The sequence below is a fragment of the Nomascus leucogenys genome, chromosome 23 (assembly GCF_006542625.1).
Source record: "Nomascus leucogenys isolate Asia chromosome 23, Asia_NLE_v1, whole genome shotgun sequence".
Lineage (NCBI taxonomy): Eukaryota > Metazoa > Chordata > Mammalia > Primates > Hylobatidae > Nomascus > Nomascus leucogenys.
Genome location: NC_044403.1, coordinates 12,034,854 through 12,060,511, shown reverse-complemented (window position 1 = coordinate 12,060,511; position 25,658 = coordinate 12,034,854). Strand labels below are relative to the sequence as shown.

Below are 25,658 nucleotides of genomic sequence, written 5' to 3'. Positions count from 1 at the left end.
AAAGAAAAAGACAGGATAACCCATCCTCTTCCTCTTCCTGGAACAATCATTCTCTCTTTGGACTAAATAAAAATATTGTAAAAGAGTAAACTCTAATTTCATTTTTCAAAATTCATCAAATTTCTGTGTGCCATATGCTGAACTAGATGCATCACCTTCCACTTTTACTACCACCACCTCTCTCTCTTCCTTTGTCTCCCTCTCTCAAGATTGGGAGTATCCAAGTGTCGGGTCTAATCAAAATTGTGCTGTAACCAAAGGATACAAAATGCTTTATTATCATAAGTTTGCAACTATATTTTAAAAAGCATGCGTGGGCAGAGACTGAAAAAATAATATGAGAGGCAGTTCACCAATGTTTACTGAGCAGTACTGTGACCCATGCATTGTTCTGGATGAGAAGATTACAAAGAAGGAACAGTCCCTCTCCTGGAAGAGTTCAAAGTCTCTTGGTATTTACGTAAATTGCTATAATCTCATTTGATAAGTAACAGTGGTGCCACTTGCTCTGTTCCCAGCTTAGAGGACACCAATGTGTCCCAGGAGTCAAAACTACTCAGGTGTCTGTGGTCCACTAGTATTTATGGGCCTGTAGGGAATTACTGTGGAGAAGGGCAACTAAATCATTGATAGGAATCAAGATTGTTATTGGGGTGTAGTAGGGGTCCTCACATGATTACCAAAAGCTCAGTGCTGGTGTCCCTGAAGCACAGCAACTGCAAAGGCCCTACGCAAAGAGCCAGTGTATGGGGGCAAGTTGTCCCCTTGCCCTTCAGTGCTGGAATGGCTCACAGAGCCTGCCTCTTTCCCAGGCATGGCACTGATGTCTGTTCACATCCTCCCTTCTCTGTGTCTGCATGAAGCACCTTCTCCCAGCACCAGTCCCAGGAAGGGCTGGGCCATCAGTTAATTCACAGACTAAGAGATGTAAAATATCCAGTACCTCTCATAAGACCCAAAGCATCAAAGACTTCTTCTCTCCCCATAAAAATGGCCAAGACCTGAGAAGTATAAAATCCTTTTACCCTCTAGGAGAAAGCAAGCCGACACACTACATTCCATTCCTTCTGTTTCCATCAGCCTCCATCTCAGAAATGTAAAAGACTCTACTTCCAAATATAGGCTTGCAAACATGCTGAAAGACAAAATGCATGCTAGGTCAGAGATGCCTGCTTTAAAGTCTTTTTTTTTCTAAGAGAGGTGTGTGTGGGTGTATGTCTTTGAGCCTCTTGGCTGGATCAGGGTTTAAATGCTCAGGCGCGGCGGCTCATGCCTATAATCCCAGCACTTTGAGAGGCTGAGGTGGGCAGATCGCTTGAGGTCAGGAGTTCAAGACCAGCCTGGCCGACCTGGTGAAACCCCCAACTCAACTAAAAATACAAAAATTTTCTGGGTGTGGTGGTGCCCCTCTGTAATCCCAGCTACTCAGGATGCTTGAGAATGGGTGGCAGAGGGTTACAGTGAGCCGAGATCGTGCCACTGCACTCCAGCCTCCTGGGGGACACAGTGAGAATCTGTCTCAAAAAAAAAAAAAAAAAAAAAAAAAAGAGTTTAAATGATGCCTCCAGAGTTCTTTCTCTTTAATCCCTCCATGTCTTTGTTCTGCTTCCTCAGGGAGAACATCAGTCTCCCAGCCCATTTCAGAACAGCAAAGCCCCCCTGCCACCCTACCCTACCCTTGCCCTGAGGCTTCAGGTTAACAAGGTCCTTAGCACCCAGTCAGCAGGAGAAAAATCCTTTCTTTCCAAGAGTCTCTGGAAAGGACTCCAGTGGGCTCTGCTTGGTCATATGCCTGTCCCTAGACCACAGCTGTGTTAAGGAAAATGGGGTGCTTAGATGGACCAGCTTGGGTCACACACTTACTATTACAGTGCAGAGAATGTGAGGGAAACCCTTACCAGGTGAGAGAGGGATCAATTCCTAAAAGGAAAAGATTTTTAGCAGACAACTTTTGTTGTCCAAGTGTAAACCAAGTGTCGGCTACACTAGAGGTGATCAGTAAAGCTGACTTCCAAGTTTCTGCTGCTAGGGAATGCTGATGTTGATCAAAGTGCAGAGACAAAAGCAGTTTGAGCGCATACGAAAAATAGTGTTTAAAACGTTGAGTTTAAGGCGCCTGTAGGATATTTGAATGAGCTGGTCAGTAATTTCTTGGAAAAAATGACCCAGGGGCATTAAAAAAAAGGTGTATGTTTAAAATATACATTTTAAAATATAAAATGGATTCGTGTTAGGGTGCATTAAGGTATGCAATGGGAAACCCATCATAATTCTAAAGTGGGGAAGTTCTTTAGCAAATATAAATACTCCATTTTTTTAATTTTAGAAATTTCCAGACACTTGCAAGCACCCCAAAAGCCACACTTCCTCCAAATATCTCTGGACTCCCACTGCTCGAGTTAGTTTTGGGGTCACCTCATCAGAGCCTACTTGGACTACTGGCCCCAGACGAGGCGGCCGCGGACTACAATTCCCAGCGAGCACCGCGAGGGGTGGGGGAGTGGGCGGGGCGAGGGACGGCCGTGCGCGCCAGCTGCCAGGCGGGGATCGGGCGGCGCCGAGCTGAGGTGGTGAGGGACTAGCTCCCGGATGTGGAGAAGCTGGGGAGAAGGCGTGGGAGGAAGATGGACTCGGTGGAGAAGGGGGCCGCCACCTCCGTCTCCAACCCGCGGGGGCGGCCGTCCCGGGGCCGGCCGCCGAAGCTGCAGCGCAACTCTCGCGGCGGCCAGGGCCGAGGTGTGGAGAAGCCCCCGCACCTGGCAGCCCTAATTCTGGCCCGGGGAGGCAGCAAAGGCATCCCCCTGAAGAACATTAAGCACCTGGCGGGGGTCCCGCTCATTGGCTGGGTCCTGCGTGCGGCCCTGGATTCAGGGGCCTTCCAGAGGTGCGCATGTGCGAGAGTGGGCGGCGCGGCCTGGGCGGGGGTCGGGAGAGGGAGTCGGGCAGCTGGAGGGGCTGGGGCCCCTGGGGCCACCGCTCTAGGAAGGGGGCCGTCTCTCTTGCCAGGGCTGTGCAAGATCCGGGGTGCCTGGGGCCGGGCTGAGAGCCCAGGAGGAAGGGCTCCAGCTCCTTCCTTGTTCCGTAGCTGCCAATGGTCATAACCTGGGACAGTTCCTGTCTCCGCCCTTGAGAATCATCCGTAAAAGGGGAGATTACACCTCCTCAACCGTCCCCTCCTCCCGGGTTGACCTTACGGGGAAAAGTAAAGGAGGCCACCCCGGTGCAACGTCTGTGATAATATGTGAACTTCTTTGGATGGGGGCCATCGAGGCTCCCCTGTTGCTCAGCCTCTGATAACTGCTTGATGCTGCTCGATTAGGGAGGCATCAGGTTCATGAATGGAATTGAGTGTCGGAGTGTCAGAGCTGAATTTCAAGCTCAGCTTGGAGATCTTTTCCTAACCTTTGAAAAATACTCTAGCTATCTGCCTGTGAGTCAGCACAATCTAGAAAACTCCCTACATTTATAAATACGTGAGACCCCGTGGGAAGGTGTACAACTGACTGTTTTACCATATATTAATACTTACAAATCATTTAATCATACCTTTGGAACCTCGCCTGCCCTAAGGACAGTTTTAATTATGCATAATTTAGATACATTGCCAAATTGGTCAGGAGTTACAAGCTGATGTCATTCGTAAAAGAAGGGAGATCGAATTCTGTGCCAAGAATGAATTTACACATACAGCTTCAACCTAACTGCATTTGAATATGTCGTTATTGTGGAAATTATGTTAACCTTTTCATGTTTCGATTTTTAAAGAGATGACTGTTTTTGAAGTCATCTCTTTTTCTTTTTGAACCTATATTTGCTTGCCCATATTGATATATGGGTATATGATTTTCATTTAACCAGTCTTGTTTAAAAAAGGGAGATGCCAAAAAAGTATAAATGTACTAATTTTCTTAATGTTTCAACCCAAAGGAAGTCCTGGTGGACCAAGGCAAATAGGAGCCACCACTCAGAAGATAACACTAGTGCAACAGGAAGTGTGCGAAGGAGAGATAGGGAAGGACCTGGGGATTTTCTTCAGTTCAGTAGCTATTTACTGAGCCCTAATTTCTGCTATACATGTCCAAGGGAATACCAAGATGATTGGGACACAGTTTTTGTCCTTGTGAAGCTCACAGACTTTGGGATATTTTTACCTTCTTAGAAAGGGTACAAACTAAAAAGGACTGAGAGAAGTCGGTGCATCCAGACTGCAGTAATATAGTGAAATATCATTTTCGTGAAATGAACTAGAGATCAAAATCATATTCACAGTAAATGGAGAACAAAACTGTTAATACCATGTACAACTCTTAGGTTGTATATATCAGGAAACCCTGTTCAAACTGGCATAACAAAAGAGGGAAAGGCTTATTAAGGTACAATCAGATTCAAGGACAAAAAAATGATTCATTCATTCAGCATACTTACTACCTACCTACTATGTAACAGGCACTGTTGTATGTACCTAACCAGGTGTAGTAGCAGTAGAGACAGCCCTTAGTCTCATAGAGCTTACGTTATAATAAGGAAAGACATGCAGTATACAAGAACATTAATATGTGTTGTATCAGGTTATGATAAATGTTTTTAAGAAAAAGTAAAGCAGGATAAGAGGATGGTGCACTTTGTTGCCAGAATCCTCAATTTCTTAGTTCTGGATAGACCCTTTATGGTTTCAAGGTGGTTGTACTGAGAACTGCAGAACTCTCTGGGTACCTAATGACTTGCTCCAAACCTCTGCCCCAAGAGACTTGACCAAGCCCTAGCATGGCTTCTAGCAGCTTAAGGCCATGTCCCTAGGATGATCTCAGGTTCCCTTAAAATGGCTTCCTGAAGAGGCTCAAAGCTGCCAGAATTTCCTGATTGTTCCAGGAAAAACCTGGTGATAGGCCCCTGAACCCTCTTTTAGAGCAGTTAGTTTAGAAAGCTTGCAATTATAAAAACTTTCTCTGCCTTTTGAGATGTAAATCTACCACACAAAACTGTTTCCTCAAGGACCTGAGAGCCCCAGAACCCTGTCTCAGTGAAATGCGAACATTCTAGGAAATAACTCTCACTCTCCTTCCCAGTCCCTCTGGGAAGATAAAGGGCGAAGTTCAGTGGACACCTTGCTTCAACTTGCTCAATTGCCTTGTCTCATAAAGATAGAAGATTGTTTCTCTTCCAGATGAGCACCAGTTAACAAATCCAGGTGGCCTAGTCACATGGACTAAGCCCCGTTAGCACCCCTCAGTGCCTTTCCCTTAGCACAACTCAGCCTTTAAAGTCTCCAGCCTTTCGTTTTCTGGGGCTGTGAATGCAATTCACGTTGGACTCTTTTCCCTATTGCAGTAGTAACAGAATACAATCTATCCTTAACACTTTAGTCGCCGATTTTGTGTGTCTTTGATAGTGGTCCTCATATTCTTCCAGGTTTAAATGTAAGTCAGAAGGAGTGCTCTCCTCGAAGCTCGAAGTTTCATTGTGCCTCATTGGGTACCCTGCTCATTCTTCAACCAGTCACTATGGCAAGAAGAACATAATGCTTGTATTGGTACAGTATAGCTGCATCTTCCACTCTCGGAACCAGCGATGGAGCCCCCGCTGAAAAACATGACAGGTTCATCAAGAGGAAAATTGGAGTACAATTACCAAAAGTGAGGGGAAATAGATTCTGTTGGTCAGAACCCAACAACCAACCATTAGAGCAGGCATTGGGGATTTTGCTATGAAATGATTGGAAAATATGTATATATATTGACCAATGATTTTCCCATTTCCACATTGTAGCATTTGTACAAAACTTCTTTAAAAAAAAGACTCTAGTATCAATCTTTTCTGTACCAAGTAGTTTTATTTAATACTTTTAGACTAGAGTGTAAACTCATTGACCACAGGGGTAATGTTTTATACTTCTTCAAGCCACCTATGGTATCTGTCACTGTATCAATGGTGGCGATTAGAAGAAATAAAATTGGCTGGGCATGACAGCTCACACCTGTAATCCCAGCACTTTGGGAGGCCGAAGGCAGGAGGAGGCCAGGAGTTGAAGACCAGCCTGGCCAACATGGCGAAACCCCATCTCTACCAAAAATACAAAAATTAGCCAGTTGTGGTGGTGGATGCCTGTAATCCCAGCTACTCAGGAGGCTGAGGCAGGGAAATCACTTGAACCCGGGAGGCGGAGGTTGCAGTGAGCCGAGATTGGACCACTGTGCTCTAACCTGGGCAACAGAGCAAGACTCTGTCTCAAAAAAAAAAATTATTTTTTCTAAACTAGCAAAATGAATGTATTTCTAACTTAACAGTATCATGTAACAATGTGAATTTACTCTGTTCAAGTTTTGTGGCTACGTGCTATTTGTCATCCTTTCCAGGAATCTGGAGAGATTAGGTCAAAAGGTAATAGAAGGGACCAGCACTTCTTCCTCCATGAAGCCTTTACTGATCCCCTCAGTGAAAAGTAATTGTGCCTTTGTTTTCCCATACATAGCTACGTCATTTGTACCTTCATTTAGTGCATGCCCTATGCAGGAAGATAAGATCACAGACTCTGAAGTCAAACTGTGGATTTGAATTCCAGCATCACCATGTGTTAACTGTGCAAACTTGGGTAAATCGCTTAACCTCTCTGTGCCTCAATCTCTTCATCTGCAAAATGTACTGAAGTGTCTGCCTCACAGGCTTGTTGAGGGAATTAAGTGAGATAATGTATGTGCAGCCCTTAGAATAGTGCCTGGCACATAGTATGTAATCTATTATTGACATTTTCCTCTTGTTTAGAAGGTTTTTACTATCTTCCATGCTTGCAATTGGGAAACTCTCCCATTGCTTGTAAAACAGGAAAGTTGTAATGATCTTCAAAATTCTTTCTGGTGCTAACATTCTTTGACTTTGAAGAGTTAGTGGAAAGATGTCTTTATTCTCTTTTTCAGTTTCAGTGGCCAGCAGATGTTTTCTGTAAAGGGCCAGATAGTAAATATTTTAGGTTTTGTAAGCCAGATGGTCTTTGTTGCAACCACTCAGCTCTGCTGTTGTGTATGTTGTGAAAGTGGCCATGACAATACATAAATGAAAGAGTGTGGCTGTATTCCAATAAAATGTTACAGAAACAGGCTGAGGAGTGGGCAGAATTTGGCCTGGGGAGACTCCTGCCATATTAGGTGAAAAGCTAAGCTTCTTATGAGCGGGTACCCTCTTATTCATCGTGGTATGCTTTATATACTAGATCATTAAAATGTGTTGACTTATATTCAGTTGACTTACTATGAAGCTGTAGGAGGACTTTGGAGCACCCTTCCTGCCTCCTACCCTCTCTTCTGTTTCTTCAAAAAATATTTACCTTAGGAGAGAGCTGAAGAAAATTGCAGCTGTCTGATTTGTGTTTTTCAGGGCTCAAAGATACCTTTGAGATTATTTTGTTCAAAACCACGATTTGACTTAATTGAGGCAGATTTCTCTGGCCTGCTCAGAATCAAAGCTAACAGTACTTTTCAAGGTTGCTAACTTTGCATACTAACTAGGCTAGTTAGCAGTTAAGAAAAATGCTGAGATAATTTTTTTTCCTGTAGTACAGTTATTGCTAGAGTTGATTTTGTAAGAGCTTAATTTTCAACAGTGGTTCAGTGCTGTGTAAGTAAACCTCAGAACAAATTGATTTGTAAGTGTTGCCTAACATACTTGTGAAAAATAAACATGTTTTAGTTTTATGCTTAGGATATAGACTTTTGATTACTGAAAGGCCTATGCTGTTATTATCCCTAAAATGGCAGCTTCTGATTTAAAATAGTTGTCACAGGCACCATGGTTGATATTCCTGTTGGTCCTGTTAGATATAGTGTGACTTCATTTGAGGCTAAAGCCATTGGCATTAGACTTTCACATTCACACTGCTTGACTGGCCTGTTTGTTCACTTGCTCATTTTCTCTTTTGCCTATCCTCGTCTTATGTCCCTAAACCAAAGGAAAATTATCTACTCAGTCTCTTTCACAGGTGATGATCATAGTATTTTAAGTGTACATATGGGATACTATTTTCATATTTTTTTCACAGTGTAATTGCTTAACATAACATACAAATTAGACATTTGGACCTTTGAAGGTCTGGAAGCAGAGCTTCAGTCTACCTTCTGAAGATTGAGTGTGAGGATTAAATGAGACAGAGTAGATGTTACTTTATTACCATTCCTATTTTAGTATTTTGAATAGCTAACATTTATTAAATGTTTATTCTGTGGTAAATGGTTTATATTTAATCCTGTAAACCATATGAGGTACCCACTATTACTACTTACATCCATTTTACTGAAAATTGAGGCATAGGGAGATTATGGATTTTTCCCATGGTCGTATAGCTAGCATGTGGTGGAGCCAGAATTGAATCTCTTCCTTCAGAACCCATCCTTTTAATCACTTACTGTTTCATTCATTCAACAGATCTATATTGAGCACCTGATATGTAGCAGGCACTGTGAAAGTACTTTGTAAAAACTAAAGCACGGAAAAGAGCATAGTTACTTAATTGATCCTCGCTTCTCTTTCCCTAATGGTTTAAAGAGAATTACAGTGCTATATTGGCCGCAGTCTCTATCAATAGGCCAATACTTTCTCAAGAAAATAAACTATGCTGTATACATTATTATATCCCTAGTGTCCAGAATCGTGCCTGGGACAGAATAAGCTCTTAGTAAATAGTTCATAAATGAAGGATGAATGAATGAAAGAAGGAAGGAAGGAAGAAAAGCAAACCTCCTCCAAAATTCTTTTTTTTTTTCTTACCTTTTAAACATTACTTAAAGACCACTGAACCCTCTGGTATTGAATTTTCATTGCAGTAAAAATCAGGATAGTGAAGTAAATGGCTTCAGCAATTTATTTCAATTAATAATGTAAATTAGATGCCAAATTACCATGTCTTTTGCCTTCCCTGTTTATTTTTTATTGTATTCTAATTACATATTATCCTCTCCTCACCTCTATTTTAAAAATGCACTAGGTTTTCATTGGTACTTTACTTTGTTATATACCTTTGACTATGACATTTCCCAAGAGAACATTTTTTTCCCACTATTTCAGATTTCAAGATGGAGGAAAATGGGGGCTCCTATGTTTGCCTTGCATAGAGTGACATGAGTAGATATCACGGGACTCTTGACCCGTAGCCAGTGGCTCATCTTGTTTGCTAGGCTTCCTTTGATTATTTTTTCTTACTGATTTTATCCCTTGATTTAAATCCTTCTATAAATATTAAAGGGAATAAATGAAATAAATAAATGAAATCCAGGGATGTTAGAAAATTTTCTTTAGTTTCTCACTTTCCACTCGTGATAATTGAGCATAGACATATTAAACATGCAGTTCAGCCGAGCGTGGTGGCTCACACCTGTAATCCTAGCATTTCGGGAGGCCGAGATGGGAGGATCACTTGAGGTCAGGAGTTTGAGACCATGCTGGGCAACATGGCAAAACCCCATCTTTACTAAAAATTAGTCGGGCGTGGTGATACATGCCTGTAATCCCAGCTACGGGAGCCTAAGGCATGAGAATCGCTTGAACCTGGGAGGTGGAGGTTGCAGTGAGCAGATAATGGGCCACTGTATTCCAGCCTGGGTGACAGAGCAAGACTCTGTCAAAAAAACAAACAAAACATGCAGTTCATCTTTCCCTCAGTAGATACTGAAAGAGTGGGATAAAAGGAAAAATATATATGTGTGTGTGTATATATATATACACACACACACATACACATATATACACGTTATGTATAATTTTGTATGTATATAAAATAATGTGTATATATGTGTTTGTGCGTGTGTGTATATATACCATGTATACATATACACACACACACACACACACACACACACACACACACACACCAAAGACTATAAGTCGTTAAGATATCATTGCATAAATCACTATTAAAACATTGTGGAGTTTTGTTGTTGTTTTTTGTCTTTTTTTTGAGACAGGGTCTCGCTGTGTCTCTCAGGCTGGAGTGCAGTGGCGCGATCTCGGCTCACTGCAACCTCTGCCTCCCAGGTTCAAGCGATCCTCCTGTCTCAACCTCCCTAGTAGCTGGGATTGCAGGTGTGCACCACCATGCCCAGCTAATTTTTGTATTTTTAGTAGAGACCAGGTTTCACCGTGTTGGCCACGCTGGTCTCGATCTTATGACCTCAGGTGATCCACCCGCCTCGGCTTCCCAAAGCATTGGGATTACAGGTGTGAGACTCCAGGCCCGACCAAACATTGTGGCTAGAGTAGTATTTACATCTTCTGCATCTGGCAGTGGGAATTTGTGACTGTCCAGGAAACAAAACTTCAATAGAAACTGGTACCCCTCTCCAAAACAGCATTTTGCCTACTCATCATTTTAGAAAGTCTAAATAGGCAACTGTGTAACCTGCGGTTGATGGAGTATTAAATTAAATTCTTTTGAGCCAATGAAGTCATGTTCTTCATGTTTGTTGTTATCAATGGCTATAACCCAGCTGATTCTACATCTATATACCCATTGTTTGTTGTTTAAAAAAAAAAAAAGAAAGAGTTGTTTTATCTGATTTTTTTTGAGCCCAGACTTGGGCATTTATTATCTTCTAAGCTTGAAACTGTTTTACCTTTAGGGTTTGGCTAAGCCAGGTCCATTCTTTTTTTAGCAAGCATATTAAAATATTTTATACAATATTTTGGATTTAGATGGAGAATAAGCAAGATCTTTAATTTTCTTTAGATTTGACTTATAGTACCTTTTAAAAAACGTTTATTTTAGGTTCAGGGGTACATGGCAGGCTTGTTACAGAGGTAAGTTGCATGTTGCAGGGGTTTGGTGTACAGGTTATTTCATCATCCAGGTAGTAAGCATAGTACCTGATAGGTAGTTTTTTGATCCTCACCCTCCTCCCATCGTCTACCCTCAAGTAGGCCCCAGTGTCTGTTGTTCCTTTCTTTATATAAAGTATATCTAGGACTGCATTTTTATTCATTAATATATTTATATACAAAATACTTTATAATTTCTTACATTTTATACTCCTTTGGATCTGTAACATTATTATCATTGTGTAAAAAAATATTCTCACATATAAGCTGTATTTTATGGTTACAGAGCTCCATTGTATTGTTAATGATTTCTTTTGATTTGGCTGTTAATTTCTTTTGATATCCGAACAGTGTATGGGTTTCGACAGACCATGATGAAATTGAGAATGTGGCCAAACAATTTGGTGCACAAGTTCATCGAAGAAGTTCTGAAGTTTCAAAAGACAGCTCTACCTCACTAGATGCCATCATAGAATTTCTTAATTATCATAATGGTATGAATTTGATTAATAGTTTATTCAAACTTTTATGTACTTTTCTACTTCCTTTATTATAAGACTTGTTTTAACATTTGAATTCCAAACCTTAATATTACTTGCTTGCAAGGAACTTTTTTTTTTAATATCCTTTTCATTTCTCTTGTCTTTTTAAGAGGTTGACATTGTAGGAAATATTCAAGCTACTTCTCCATGTTTACATCCTACTGATCTTCAAAAAGTTGCAGAAATGATTCGAGAAGAAGGATATGATTCTGTTTTTTCTGTTGTGAGACGCCATCAGTTTCGATGGAGTGAAATTCAGAAAGGAGGTAATCTCTTATCAGTCTTTATTTTAGCTCATTTTATTGAGAATCAATTTTTTTATATGTAAATATCCTTTAGGCATGAGGAGAATAAAAGGGGAGCTGTAAAAGAGAGTATGTGACTCATTACTTTAGTAGGTAATGACATTTACAATCAGCTCTAAATCTGTTATTGAGCCAACACAGCTAGACCAAATTAATTCTTTGCTTTACTCTTTAAAAAGGGACATTCTAATCCTCTTATTTCTATTTGCCTTTTGAGGCAGACGTGCTGTTTTTCTAGACCAAATACTTTTATGTTTGTTCTAGACATGTTTGATGAACTCCATACAAATCATGTGGAGATAGAAAGCATCCACCAAAGTGTTCTGAAGGATCTCAAGAATGACATTTCGAAGTTCTTCCGCAAATTCCTAACTCCATATATAAGAAGGGTTCCATAGGGTTTACTAGGCATTTTGCCTGCCATGTCCAGTGTGCTGTAAATCTTATCTGGAGAATTATTATAAACACTGTGTTTTTCCATTCAGTAATATACATTTCGGTGGTTTCTTAGGGATTCCATTTTCTGTTGAAATTCTCCATTTTTTATCCATTTAAAAAAAAGGTCGCTTCCTCTAATTTAACATATTTTTAATAGCTTATTCGAAAGTCTTTGATTGCAAATTTCAACATCTAGTCACTTACAGTCCTGTACTCTGCTTCTCTCTTGATTGTGAGTCACCTACTTCTGCCTCTTCATTTGGCTCATGTTTAATTGTATATCTGGCATAGACACTTGAGTACATATTTTCCTCCAGAGAGGGTACACCTTTTCTTCTATCAGGCAGATAGGATAAGAGGCTGATCATTTGGTTCAGTTAGGAGTTGGGCTGGGTTGAAACTTTAATTTCATCTCACCTCTTAGTATAGGTGTCTTATTAGAAGATACATCTTGTATGTGTTACTGATACTCACACCCATCCCCTACTCTTGCTAACAAAACTCTAAGGGATCTGAGGACCACAATACTATTATGATATCTCCCTGCTTTCCAGCCCATTCCCAGCTTCCCACACATTACACTCAGCCAAAGTCTTGTAGGGGGAAGCATTAGGTGGGAAAAACTAGCTATATGTTTGTGGTTCCTACAGATGACAATCTGTAACTCAAGTCCACAAGGCCATTAAAAGCCCTTCTAGTTTTTGCCTACCTCAACAGAGTCCCTCTGATTATGCAAAGCTTGATCTTTCTTGCACCTTCTCCTCATACTCAGCAGATACGCCCAGGGAGAAAGCAGCCACTGATACTAGGAAAGACTTGTCCCTCTCTTTTCTTCAAAGTACCACTTGAATTATCTAGTTGGTTTATTACCTGTCTCTACCCCAGATTGTATACTTTTTGAAAGTAGAGAGAGTTCTGGTCACTACTCTGTAGCCAGTGCCCATAAAGCTATGTTATCTCTAGCTATTTAATTTGTATTTGCTAAGGTTTTTTCCTGGGTTATTTCAAACACTGGGGTGGAATTGAACAGGGGATGGTTTAGTTAAACAAGTAAGTAGAGGTTATTCCTAGAAGCCTTTATAAACACAGAAATGGCAGCAAAAAGTGAAGAAAGATTCTGGAGAATAACCAGCTATTACACACACACACACACACACACACACACACGCAGATGTGAGGAAAACTTAGTGGAAAGGCAAAGGAATCTCTACATGGGAATACCAGAGTCTTCATTGATTACATTATGTTCTATTCATTAATGTTGACATTACTGAGCCTTTATTATCAGGTATACTCATAAAAATTATTATTATGTTTAGTATATTTTTAACTAATGGTAAGAATGTATAATATGTTACATAAACATTTTCATCAATATAAAATCTTCAATAATTTAATGGAGAAATCTTTAGTTTTCAGCAATAATTGTATAAAAACAAGTTCTCAACCACATTAGATAAATAAAACTTACTTCTGCATATGCAAACAATGAGAAATAGATTAAAGGGCCCAAATATTAATATAGGTATTTTATGACAAATTCAGTTCTTTTAAAGCTACTTTAAGGTTGTCTTGATGTCCTCCCAAAGCATAATATTTGTATGAGTACCATAATTGTTCCACATTTCATTATAAAATACTTTATTTTTCTAGTAGCTATTGGAAAGCAAAGATAAATCATCAGAATTATTACAGATTTTATTCCTTTAAAAAAAGTTCTTTTTTTTTTTTTTTTTTTTTTTTTGAGACAGAGTCTCCCTGTGTTGCCCAGGCTGGGATGGAGTACAGTGGCGCAATCTCGGCTCACTGCAGTCTCCGCCCCCTGGGCTCAAGCGATTCTCCTGCCTCAGCCTTCCAAGTAGCTGGGATTACAGGTACCCACCACCATGCCCGGCTAAATTTGTGTTTTTAATGGCGATGGCGTTTCACTATGTTGGCCGGGCTGGTCTCGAACTCCTGACCTCAAGTGATCCACCTGCCTCAGCCTCCACAGTGCTGGGATTACAGGCGTGAACCGCCACATCCAGCCTAAAAAAAGTTCTTTATCAGGCTGGGCGCAGTGGCTCACGCCTGTAATTCCAGCACTTTGGGAGGCCAAGGTGGGCGGATCACGAGGTCAGGAGTTCGAGACCAGCCCAGACAACATGGTGAAACCCTGTCTCTACTAAAAATACAAAAATTAGCCAGGCATGGTGGTGCATGCCTGTAGTCCCAGCTACTCGGGAGGCTGAGGCAGGAGAATTGCTTTAACCCAGGAGGCGGAGGTTGCAGTGAGCCAAGATCGCACCATTGCACTCCAGCCTGGGTGACAGAGCGAGACTGTCTCAAAAAAAAAAAAAAAAAAAAAAAAGTTCTTTATCTAGATAGAGAAATGCTCTGCATTCTGAGTTCATTTTTATTAACTTTTTAAAAGTTACTAAATTAACACTTTCTATATTCAGAGCAACATGGACTTACTCTAACTTTTTGCTTTTAGTTCGTGAAGTGACCGAACCTCTGAATTTAAATCCAGCTAAGCGGCCTCGTCGACAAGACTGGGATGGAGAATTATATGAAAATGGCTCATTTTATTTTGCTAAAAGACATTTGATAGAGATGGGTTACTTGCAGGTTTGTACCTTCATTTTGCATAATCCTTTTAAGCACTTTTGTAGGCATACTTTGAGTTCTAGGGAAGAAGTATGGTACAATTTCTTTATGATAAAGAAAAGTATCAACCTATAGAGGAAAGGCAATAGCTAACAACATTTGCTATCTGAGGCATTTATCCTGCAGGTTTACCCCAAAGTGATCTTTGGAATCCATTCAGTAAATATGCAAGGAATTCTGCTACAACAATAAAAAAAAATGAATCAAGTACTGTATGTCTACACATGTCCTGGTACTCATTATTCCACTCAAAACTATGTAATCCATGTTTGTGTTATAGTTATATTGTGGCTGTAGGGATGAATAACTTCTATTGCTTTAAAAAGACAAATAATTTCATAGGGTGAAAAGAGTTACAACCTGGGCGTCAGGAAACCCGGATTGTTTTATATATATATATATATATATATATATATATAATACTTTAAGTCAACTGCCTCCTACTATGTAAGCTTGAATATGTATCATTTTCTCTGTCCTGACTCTCATTTCTCTCATTTTCAAATAACAGATTTAATGTCTCTCTCATTTGAGAACCTGCAACATGGTTGCATCATGTATTTCTTAACTTGTTAGTTTTAGTTATCATTATTATTTATTATTTACTGTGAACTGCGGAGTAGGTGAAACACTTTGCATATGTTATCTTATGTAATCTGCATAGCAAATGAATGACGTGGACATTTCTACCCAGTTCTACCCAGTTTTACAGAGGAGGAAAACTGCGTCTCTGAAATATGAAGTAATTGACTCAAGGCAAAAACAGCTAATAAATGGTACTGTCAGGATTTGGATTCAGGTTCTTATGTTACTCAAGAAATAGCGTTTTTAAAGAGAGAGAGAAACCTCTCCATTGTGTAATAAAAATTCTAATGGGACTATTATTCTGAGCAAAAGAGAGAAAAACATTTTTACAAATCTTCTGGTCAATGTATAGGCAAACTGTAGACTGGCTGTTTAGTTAAATTTAAGTGTTCAGAAAAATTAGATTTGACACACATAGATACTACCATTTTTAAGCTCTTTTCTAAGGAGGACCATGATGTAACCAATTCCTAAAGTGTGGAGAAAAATGTTTCTCATTAAAACAAGATTTATGAAGAGACTGACAATTCTGAAAAAAAAAAAAATGAAATTGAAATTGTCCAGTAATTGATCTTGTCATTCAAATAATTACTATCAGAAAAAAGACCCTTTCTCTTGCCGACCCTTGGCTAGAATCAAGAGACTGCCCTTGCCTTTGCCCAGTGTGACTTAGATGACTATTAGTCATTTTCATCAGTAGCTCAGGGATCTAAGAAAACTCTGTACAACAGATGCTACAGTTATTTTTCTTCCCCTGTGTTGCCTGTTAGTTGCAAATTAGAACAGAAGTTCCAAAAACCTTTATACTGCTTTTGGATGATGACAGGAGAGACTTATTGAAAAAAAGGAGGATATGATTAAGGGATTTCCACAAAATCCCTTGTAGTCAGAATCCTGGCGGATATAATATTTCTGCTTATTTCAATATTAAAATAGAAATTTTCTTAAATAGGGAACTTGAACAGTTTAGATAGAATTTGAAAAATGTTAAGGTTATTTCTTTTGTGTGAGCTTTCTCCTTAAAAAAAAAAAAAGGCTGGGCGTGGTGGCTGAAGCATGTCATCCCAGCACTTTGAGAGGCCAGCTTGAGGCCTCAAGAGGATAGCTTGAGGCCAGGTTTCCAAGACCAGCCTTGGCAACATAGCAAGATCTTGTATCTACAAAAAACTTTTTAAAAATTTAGCCGGACATGGTGTTGTATACCTGTAGTACCAGATCCTTGGGAGGCTGAGGTGGGAGGATTGCTTGAGCCTAAGATTTCAAGGTTATAATGAGCTGTGATTGCACCATTGCACTCCAGCCTGGGAGGCAGAGTGAAACCCTGACTCGAAAAAATAAAAAGGTAAAAATAAATTGAAAAATCATTTTTATGTGACTGATTTTTACTGGGTTATTCATTTTTCTCAGTACTGTAGAAATGAATTCATTGTTCTCTATTATAATGTTTTGATATATGTGAATGAATATTAAAAACAGTATTCATGACATTTATACTACCTTTAGGGTGGAAAAATGGCATACTACGAAATGCGAGCTGAACATAGTGTGGATATAGATGTGGATATTGATTGGCCTATTGCAGAGCAAAGAGTATTAAGGTAAAAACAAATAAACCTGTATAACCTTTGTACTAAATCCTAATAATTATACTTCTAGATACTGACTTCTGATACTTCAAACATCTTAGGATCTTTGTAATTACTTTGTTCATGTGAGGAAGACATATGTAAAATACGTGTTTACATGGCTTCAATAAAGTGAGAAACATTGGTTAGACCACACTACTTTTACTTAATGTACTATAAGTTAAAATATATGTGTGAAGTAAATTTGGAGAGTAATGTTTGAATAATTGAATGGAGGGTGACATTTCATGTATTGGTTTAGCCAGATGAGAGGGAGTGATTAGTATTGCACTTGTACTCAAAGGTCTATTTTGGTTTCTTTTAGATATGGCTATTTTGGCAAAGAGAAGCTTAAGGAAATAAAACTTTTGGTTTGCAATATTGATGGATGTCTCACCAATGGCCACATTTATGTATCAGGAGACCAAAAAGAAATAATATCTTATGATGTAAAAGATGCTATTGGGATAAGTTTATTAAAGAAAAGTGGTATTGAGGTATGTGCTCCCTGAATATAGCAGTATTTTATAATATTTTGATTCAGGGTCAAAGAACATGCAAGGAATTAAGAGATTTAAATTTTTAGTATTAACTCTTAAAATATCTGAAATTTGGCCTTCATATGCCTAGAAAATTATTATACTATTTTCTTTTAGATGAGTAGAATTAGGAATTTGTTAATCAGCAAATAATATTTCTTGTTTATTCAGTAAATATAAACATAACTACTTTTAAATGGGAGCTATCTAGTGTTTCCCAAAGGATCTTGCAACAAGAAAGATTCCCTAGATAATAGGTGTACCATTTTAGAAAAGGACGATATCTTGGGGATTTTTAAAATCTGGCTTATTCTTATGAATGACATTTTTGATTCAAAATAACTTAACGTTTAAGTGTATTTTTTAAATGAAAGCTAAGTATAATTTACCAGAAATCCTAAATATGTGTTGCTAAGCAGCACGAGAGAGGTTATAGACTTTCCTGTGGATAAATTGAATTACAGGAGAATCTTAGAGTAGTATCAGACAATATATGTTGTAATTTTTACCTGTAGATAGAATCCTTTCTATTGTAGAAAATAAAATACTGTGTCTCACCTTTATTGGGCTATGAGAAATAAAATGAGCTTTGTTTTAAAGCATCATGATTTTAAAATGACAGTTTTCTTACTTGGACCTTCAGAAGGTCAAAAGATGACTCATTTGTGATTTGGACTATCTACAAGGTCAATTATTATGAAAGATTTCTGTTTTCTTCACTTTTTAATTTTTCCCTTCTTCCTCCAATCCTTTTTTTTTTTTTTAAGGTGAGGCTAATCTCAGAAAGGGCCTGTTCAAAGCAGACGCTCTCTTCTTTAAAACTGGATTGCAAAATGGAAGTCAGTGTATCAGACAAGTTAGCAGTTGTAGATGAATGGAGAAAAGAAATGGGCCTCTGCTGGAAAGAAGTGGCATATCTTGGTTAGTATCTTTTTATTCACTGATAGTAAAATGGACCAGGATTTATTTACTTATTTTTAAAGAAATACATAAATGACAAAGCACATCCTCCAAATGGGTATGATTGTAGGGAAATAGGAACTCTCTTACACTGCTGATCAAACTGATAAACTGGGACAGTCTTTCTGGAGGTTAGTTTGATAATAGGTATCAAATGTAGAATGATTATTAGCACAAGCTGTGAGGTCAGACTGTACCACTGATTAGCCAGTTGTGATAAGATGAATGTTGTTTCCTCGTCTGTAAACTGGAGAAACCAAGAGTACCTATTACCACAGGTCTCTGGTAGGGATTAATAAAATAATATGAGTAAAGCACTTAGCAGAATTTCTAGTACATAGGAATTACACTCTGAATATTTTTTGCCGCTGATTGAACGTACATACTTTTTCCTCCAAATTCCAATTCCAGGAAAGAAATGAGACAAATAGGCCAATAGTGAAGTTAAAAGAACCCACTTAAATGTCCTGTGAAAAATAGAATATCCCTAAAAAGGAATACTATGCAACCATTACAAACAGTGCTGTGACCTGTATTTATTTGCATGATCAAATATAACAATAAGTTTTTCAGTTTGATATTAAGCAATACACTTATCAGGTACCTGTGATGATACGCAGCATGGAACTGATGATGTCAACATTTTAAAATTGATAATGATAAGTTATTAAGATGCATAATAACTATAAATCATGTATGGAAGCAATATTTACAAGGGTAATATGAGCCTCAAAATAAGAAGCACAGGAAAACTTTGGGAGCATGTGATCTAGAGACTTCAGGAATAACCCTTAAACCACGCATGAAGATTTAATGGACATAAATGCTGCAGAATGTTTGTTAAAGACAGATCCAATTTTTATTAGAAGAAAATTTTAATGGAATGTATAACAAATTTCAACTATACTTATTATCTATCTTTGGGATGTTAAGGAAGCTTCTATACACCTTAGTTTTCTACTTAGAATATAAACACAAACCAAATTTTATAAAGCCATTAGAAAGAAAAGCAAAGATAATATAAAATGCTTAGCATAGTGCCTACAGATGGTAATAAGTGTATCATTTATATTGGTAAAACTCTAGAATTCTCTGTGTCAAAATGTAGTGATTATCTACAAATAGTGATAATTAGGATGATTGTGACTTTTTTGCTTCTATTTTTTAAAAAAATACATGTTAGACCTAAAACCATTAAAATCCTACAAGAAAACCTAGGCAATACGATTCAGGACATAGGCGTGGGCAAGGACTTCATGTCTTAAACACCAAAAGCAATGGCAACAAAAGCCAAAATTGACAAATGGGATCTAATTAAACGAAAGAGCTTCTGCACAGCAAAAGAAACTACCATCAGAGTGAACAGGCAACCTACAGAATGGGAGAAAATTTTTGCAACCTACTCATCTGACAAAGGGCTAATATCCAGAATCTACAATGAACTCAAACAAATTTACAAGGAAAAAACAAACAACCCCATCAAAAAGTTGGCGAAGGACATGAACAGACACTTCTCAAAAGAAGACATTTATGCAGCCAAAAAACACATGAAAAAATGCTCATCATCACTGGCCATCAGAGAAATGCAAATCAAAACCACAATGAGATACCATCTCACACAAGTTAGAATGGCCATCATTAAAAAGTCAGGAAACAGGTGCTGGAGAGGATATGGAGAAACAGGAACACTTTTACACTGTTGGTGGGACTGTAAACTAGTTCAACCATTGTGGAAGTCAGCGTGGCGATTCCTCAGGGATCTAGAACTAGAAATACCATTTGACCCAGCCATCCCATTACTGGGTATATAAAGACACATGCACACGTATGTTTATTGCGGCACTATTCACAATAGCAAAGAGTTGGAACCAACCCAAATGTCCAACAACGATAGACTGGATTAAGAAAATGTGGCACATATACACCATGGAATACTATGCAGCCATAAAAAATGATGAGTTCATGTCCTTTGTAGGGACATGGATGAAACTGGAAAACATCATTCTCAGTAAATGATCTCAAGGACAAAAAACCAAACACCACATGTTCTCACTCATAGGTGGGAATTGAACAATGAGAACTCATGGACACAGGAAGGGGAACATCACACTCCGGGGACTGTTGTGGGGTGGGGGGAGGGGGGAGGGACAGCATTAGGAGATACACCTATTGCTAAATGACGAGTTAATGGGTGCAGCAAAACAACATGGCACATGGATACTTATGTAACAAACCTGCACATTGTGTACATGTACCCTAAAACCTAAAGTATAATAATAAAAAATAAATAAAATAAAAAAATATTTCTATCACGAATACGTATTACTTATATGACATTAAAAAAAAACACACACACTTTAAAAGGAGAGGTAAGAAAATAGAGAATAGCATTTACATTTTTATTTAAAACTCAGAGCAGGCCGGGCATGATGGCTCATGCCTACAATCCCACCACTTTGGGAAGCTGAGGCAGGCAGATCCCTGGAGCTCAGGAGTTTTAGACCAGCCTGTGAAACATAGTGAGGCCCCATGTCTACAAAAAAAAAACCAAAAAAACCAAAAAAACAAAATACTCACCAATGTTTTATATGGGTGACATAAATGTATAAAAATATATTTCTTAAAAAATCAATACTTTTATAAGTAAAATTTAGTAAATAGAGCTTAAAGGCTAGATTATGCAAATACTAACTTTAACTTTTATTATCTTTTAGTGAAAACGATTCAAATTTCAACACATTTAATAATAAATGAGAAAATTTCAGTAGATAAGCATAGAACAAATTTAAAAGAAACTCTCTTCAACCAAGATTGTATTGTTGTATGTGGTCTAAAGTATAGTCATAGTTTTACTCAGAATGGTGAATTAAAGATACTGGGAGCTTCTGAAATGCATCCTATTCCAAAAAAGGGGTTAACAGAGAGGGAGGAAAAGGATATTATTATGTCAGTGTGACTTAGTATCTATTTTTATTCTTTAAAAATGGTAATTTTTCAGCAAATATTAATAAATGGCATACTAATCAGAACCATTACAGATTAAGAGATTTAAGATATACATATATATATATATATACACAAAAGACCATATGTTAACCTTATTTCATTCCTGATTCAAATAAGTCAGCTATAAAAGGACAATTTTGAGACAGCTGGGGGTATCTCAACATATACTAGGTTATTAGAGGATATTAAGGAACTATTATTGATTTTGTGGGTTTAATGATACTCTGTCAGATAAAAAATTATATTTATCAGAGATAAATGTTGAAGAGTTTTTGGATAAAATATTATGTCTAGGAATTCCTTCTTCTCCCTTTCCCCAAATAAACTAGGGGGCAGTGCATAGAAAACAATATTACTAAGTGATTTTAAATTCTGATAATTTTTCAATATAAAATTGGGGTTCTCGCATATGTTTGAAATTTTGCTTAATAAGAAATTTAAATAACTTAGAATTCATATATAAAATTTCTAACATTTGTAATATGCATGGCAGGTAGCAATTATGCTCCATTCTTCTTCTCTAGCTCATAAGAGTTTACTTTTGATTGCTTAGGGGAAACCCTGGACCTCAATTATACTGTAAAATATTTTTGTTCCATCGAATCTTTAGTATTCTTATATGCAGTGCCCCTAGGTCTTACTGAAGTTGCCAGAGTTACCTGTTGGTTGCTGTCTGCATTATTTAGCTAGAATATTCTTTGTCTCTTTAAATGTTTGCTCAGTATTTATTTTACTTGATAGGAAATGAAGTGTCTGATGAAGAGTGCTTGAAGAGAGTGGGCCTAAGTGGCGCTCCTGCTGACGCCTGTTCTACTGCCCAGAAGGCTGTTGGATACATTTGCAAATGTAATGGTGGCCGTGGTGCCATCCGCGAATTTGCAGAGCACATTTTCCTACTAATGGAAAAGGTTAATAATTCATGCCAAAAATAGAAATTAGTGTAATATTGAGAAAAAAAAGATACAGCCTTCTTCAGCCAGTTTGCTTTTATTTTTGATTAAGTAAATTCCATGTTGTAATGTTACAGAGAATGTGATTTGGTTTGTGATATATATATATTGTGCTCTACTTTTCTCTTTATGCAAGATAATTATTTAGAGACTGATTATAGTCTTTCTCAGATTTTTAGTAAATGCAAGTAAGAACATCATCAAAATTCACTTTGTATTGTACCCTGTAAAACTGTGTCTTTGTGTGCTTTCAAAGATGTTGGGATTTTATTTATCTGGGGACAGTGTGTATGGTAAGACATGCCCTTCTATTAATAAAATCACATTTCTCAAACTTGATGAAAACTGCCTTGTTGCTCTAGAAGAAATTTACCATGCGTTTTCTTTCTTTCCTTTAAACATTAACCAATCTTAGTGAGAAACAAGCCACTCGATGCCGGGGTAGAGCATCTAATCGTACTTCACATATGTATACATAACAGCATATGGTCTATGTGGGGGTTGGTTCCAGGACCACCCACATATACCAAAATCTGTGCATACTCAAGTACCACAGTCAGCACTGTTGAACCCACATATACAAAAAGTGGACCCTCCATATACTGCATGATTCACATCCTTAGAATATTGTATTTTTGATCTGCACGTGGTTAAAAAAATTCATGTAAAAGTGGACCACACAATTCAAACCCATGTTGTTCAAGGATCAGCAGTATACACAAATACAAATATCCAAATAAGTTTATATATTATGAAGATTATGTATTTATTTGGAGAAAGCAAATTATTTGCAGTTACCCCTGAGATATAATGGTAATTTTGCATACAGGAATATCTTGGAGATACTACAGGTTTGGTTCCAGACCATTGCAATAAAGCGAGTCATAGGAATTTTCTGGATGCCAGGTACATAAAATGTTATGTTTAAAGTAAACTGTAGTCTATTAAGTGTGCAGTAGCATTATGCCCAGATAAACAATGTATATACCTTAATTTAAAAATATTGCTAAAAAATGCTAACAATTACCTGAGCCTACAGCGAGTCAATCTTTCTGCTGCTGAAGGACGTTGCCTTGAACAGTGGTGGTTGCTGAAGGTTGAGGTGGCTGTGGCAGTCCCTTGAAATAAGACAACAATGAAGTTTACCACATCAATTGACTCATGAAAGATTTCTCTGTAGTGTGTGATGCTGTTTGATAGCATTTTACTCACAATTGAACATCTTTCAAAATTAAAGTCAGTTCTCTCAATCCACTGCTTTATCAGCTACATTTAGGTAATTTTCTAAATTATTGGTTGTCACTTCGTGTTCATAGCATCTTTACCAAGAGTAGATTCTATCTCATGAAACCACTTTTTTTGCTTATCCATAAGAAGCAACTCCTCATCCATTCAAGTTTATCATGAGATTGTAGTGATTCAATTACATCTTCAGGCTCCACATCTAACTTCATTCTCTTACTACTTATACCATATCTACAGTTACTTCCTCCACTGAAATCTTGAGCCCCTCAAAGTCATCCATGAGGATTGGAATCAACTTCCAAACTCCCATTAATGTTGATATTTTGACCTCCTTCTATGAATCATGAATGTTCTGGGTTTTTTTGGTTATTTTTGAGATGGAGTCTCACTCTGTCTCCCAGGCTGGAGTGCAGTGGTGCAATCTCGGCTCACTGCAAGCTCCACTTCCTGGGCTCACGCCATTCTCCTGCCTCAGCCTCCCTAGTAGCTGGGACTACAAGCGCCCGCCACCACGCCTGGCTCATTTTTGGTATTTTTAGTAGAGACAGGGTTTCACTGCGTTAGCCAGGATGGTGTCAATCTCCTGACCTCGTGATCCGCCCGCCTTGGCCTCCCAGAATCATGAATGTTCTTAATGGCATCTAGAATAGTGAATACTTTCCAGAAAGTTTTCGATTTACATATTTCCAACAGAGGAATCACTATTGATGGCAGCAATACTCCTAGAACTGTATTTTTTAGATAATAAGACTTGAAAGTTGAAATTACGCATTGATCCATGGCTTCAGAATGGATGTTGTATTACCAGGCATGAAAACAACATGAATCTCCTAGTACATCTCCATCAGAACACGTGGGTGACCAGGTGCATTGTTCATAAGCAGTAACGTTTTGAAGGAATCTCTTTTTCTGAGCAGGAGGTTTCAATAGTTGGCTTAAAATGTCCAGTAAACCGCGTTATAAACAGTTGTACTATCACCCAGGCTTTTTTGTTCCATTTATACCGCACAGACATGGTAGATTTAGCATTATTCTTAAGGGTCCTAGGGTTTTTAGAATGGTATTGAGGATCAGCTTCAATGTAAAATCATGGCTGCTTTAACCTTTGAACAAAAGGATCAGCCTGTCCTTTGAAGATTTGAAGCCAGATATTGACTTCTTTCTAGCTATGAAAATCCTAGATGGCTTCTTCCAATAGAAGGCTGTTTGGTCAACACTGAAAATCTGTTGTTGAGTGTAGCCACCTTCATCAATCATCTTAGCTAGATCTTGTGGATAACATGCTGCAGCTTGTACAACAGCACTTGCTGCTTTTCACCTTGCACTTTTATGTTACGGAGATGGCTTCATTCCTTAAACCTCATGAACCAACTCTGCTAGCTACCTGCTTTTCTCCTGCAGCTTCTCCATCTCTCTCAGCCTTCATAGAATTGAAGTGAGTTAGGGCCTTGCTCTGGATTAGGCTTTGGCTTAAGGTAGTGTTGTGGCCTGTTTGATCTTCTTTCCAGACCACTTGAACTTTCTTCATCTCAGAAAGAAGGCTGTTTGACTTTCTTATTATTTGTGTGTTCACTTAAGTAGCACTTTGAGTTTCCTTCTATAACTTTTTCTTTGTATTTAAAACTTCGCTGACCGGCTGGGTGCGTTGGCTCACACCTGTAATCCCAGCACTTTGGGAGGCCGAGGCGGGTGGATCATCTAAGGGCGGGAGTTCGAGACCAGCCTGACCAACATGGTGAAACCCTGTCTCTACTAAAAATACAAAAATTAGCTGGGCGTGGTGGCATATGCCTGTAATCCCAGCTACTTGGGAGGCTGAGGCAGGAGAATCGCTAGAACACGGGAGGCGGAGGTTGTGGTGAGCTGAGTTCATGCCATTGCACTCCAGCCTGGGCAACAAGAGCAAAACTCCATCTCAAAAAAAAAAAAAACCAACTTCGCTGACCATTTGGCACAAGAGGCCTAGCTTTCAGCCTATTTTGGCTTTTGACGTGCCTTCCTCACTAAGCTTAATCAT

At 38.5% G+C, this 25,658-nt stretch overlaps 1 protein-coding gene across 1 annotated transcript; it reads left to right on the top strand.

Moving 5' to 3' along the window:
- The first annotated feature begins 2,494 nt into the window (after positions 1-2,494).
- Positions 2,495-22,735, top strand: CMAS (cytidine monophosphate N-acetylneuraminic acid synthetase). The gene is made up of 8 exons (XM_003265591.4): positions 2,495-2,884; positions 11,149-11,291; positions 11,450-11,605; positions 14,559-14,692; positions 16,820-16,914; positions 17,267-17,438; positions 18,248-18,401; positions 22,188-22,735. The coding sequence occupies exons 1-8, from the start codon at positions 2,625-2,627 to the stop codon at positions 22,376-22,378; spliced, it is 1,305 nt and encodes a 434-aa protein (XP_003265639.1). The 5' UTR covers positions 2,495-2,624; the 3' UTR covers positions 22,379-22,735.
- The last annotated feature ends 2,923 nt before the right edge of the window (positions 22,736-25,658 follow it).

Coding starts and splice junctions, on each gene's coding strand:
- CMAS (XM_003265591.4), top strand. CDS start 2,625: ATGGACTCGGTGGAGAAGGGGGCCGCCACCTCCGTCTCCAACCCGCGG. Junction 11,606..14,558: donor GAGTGAAATTCAGAAAGGAG/GTAATCTCTTAT, acceptor TTTTGCTTTTAG/TTCGTGAAGTGACCGAACCT. Junction 17,439..18,247: donor TAAAGAAAAGTGGTATTGAG/GTATGTGCTCCC, acceptor TTTTTTTTTAAG/GTGAGGCTAATCTCAGAAAG.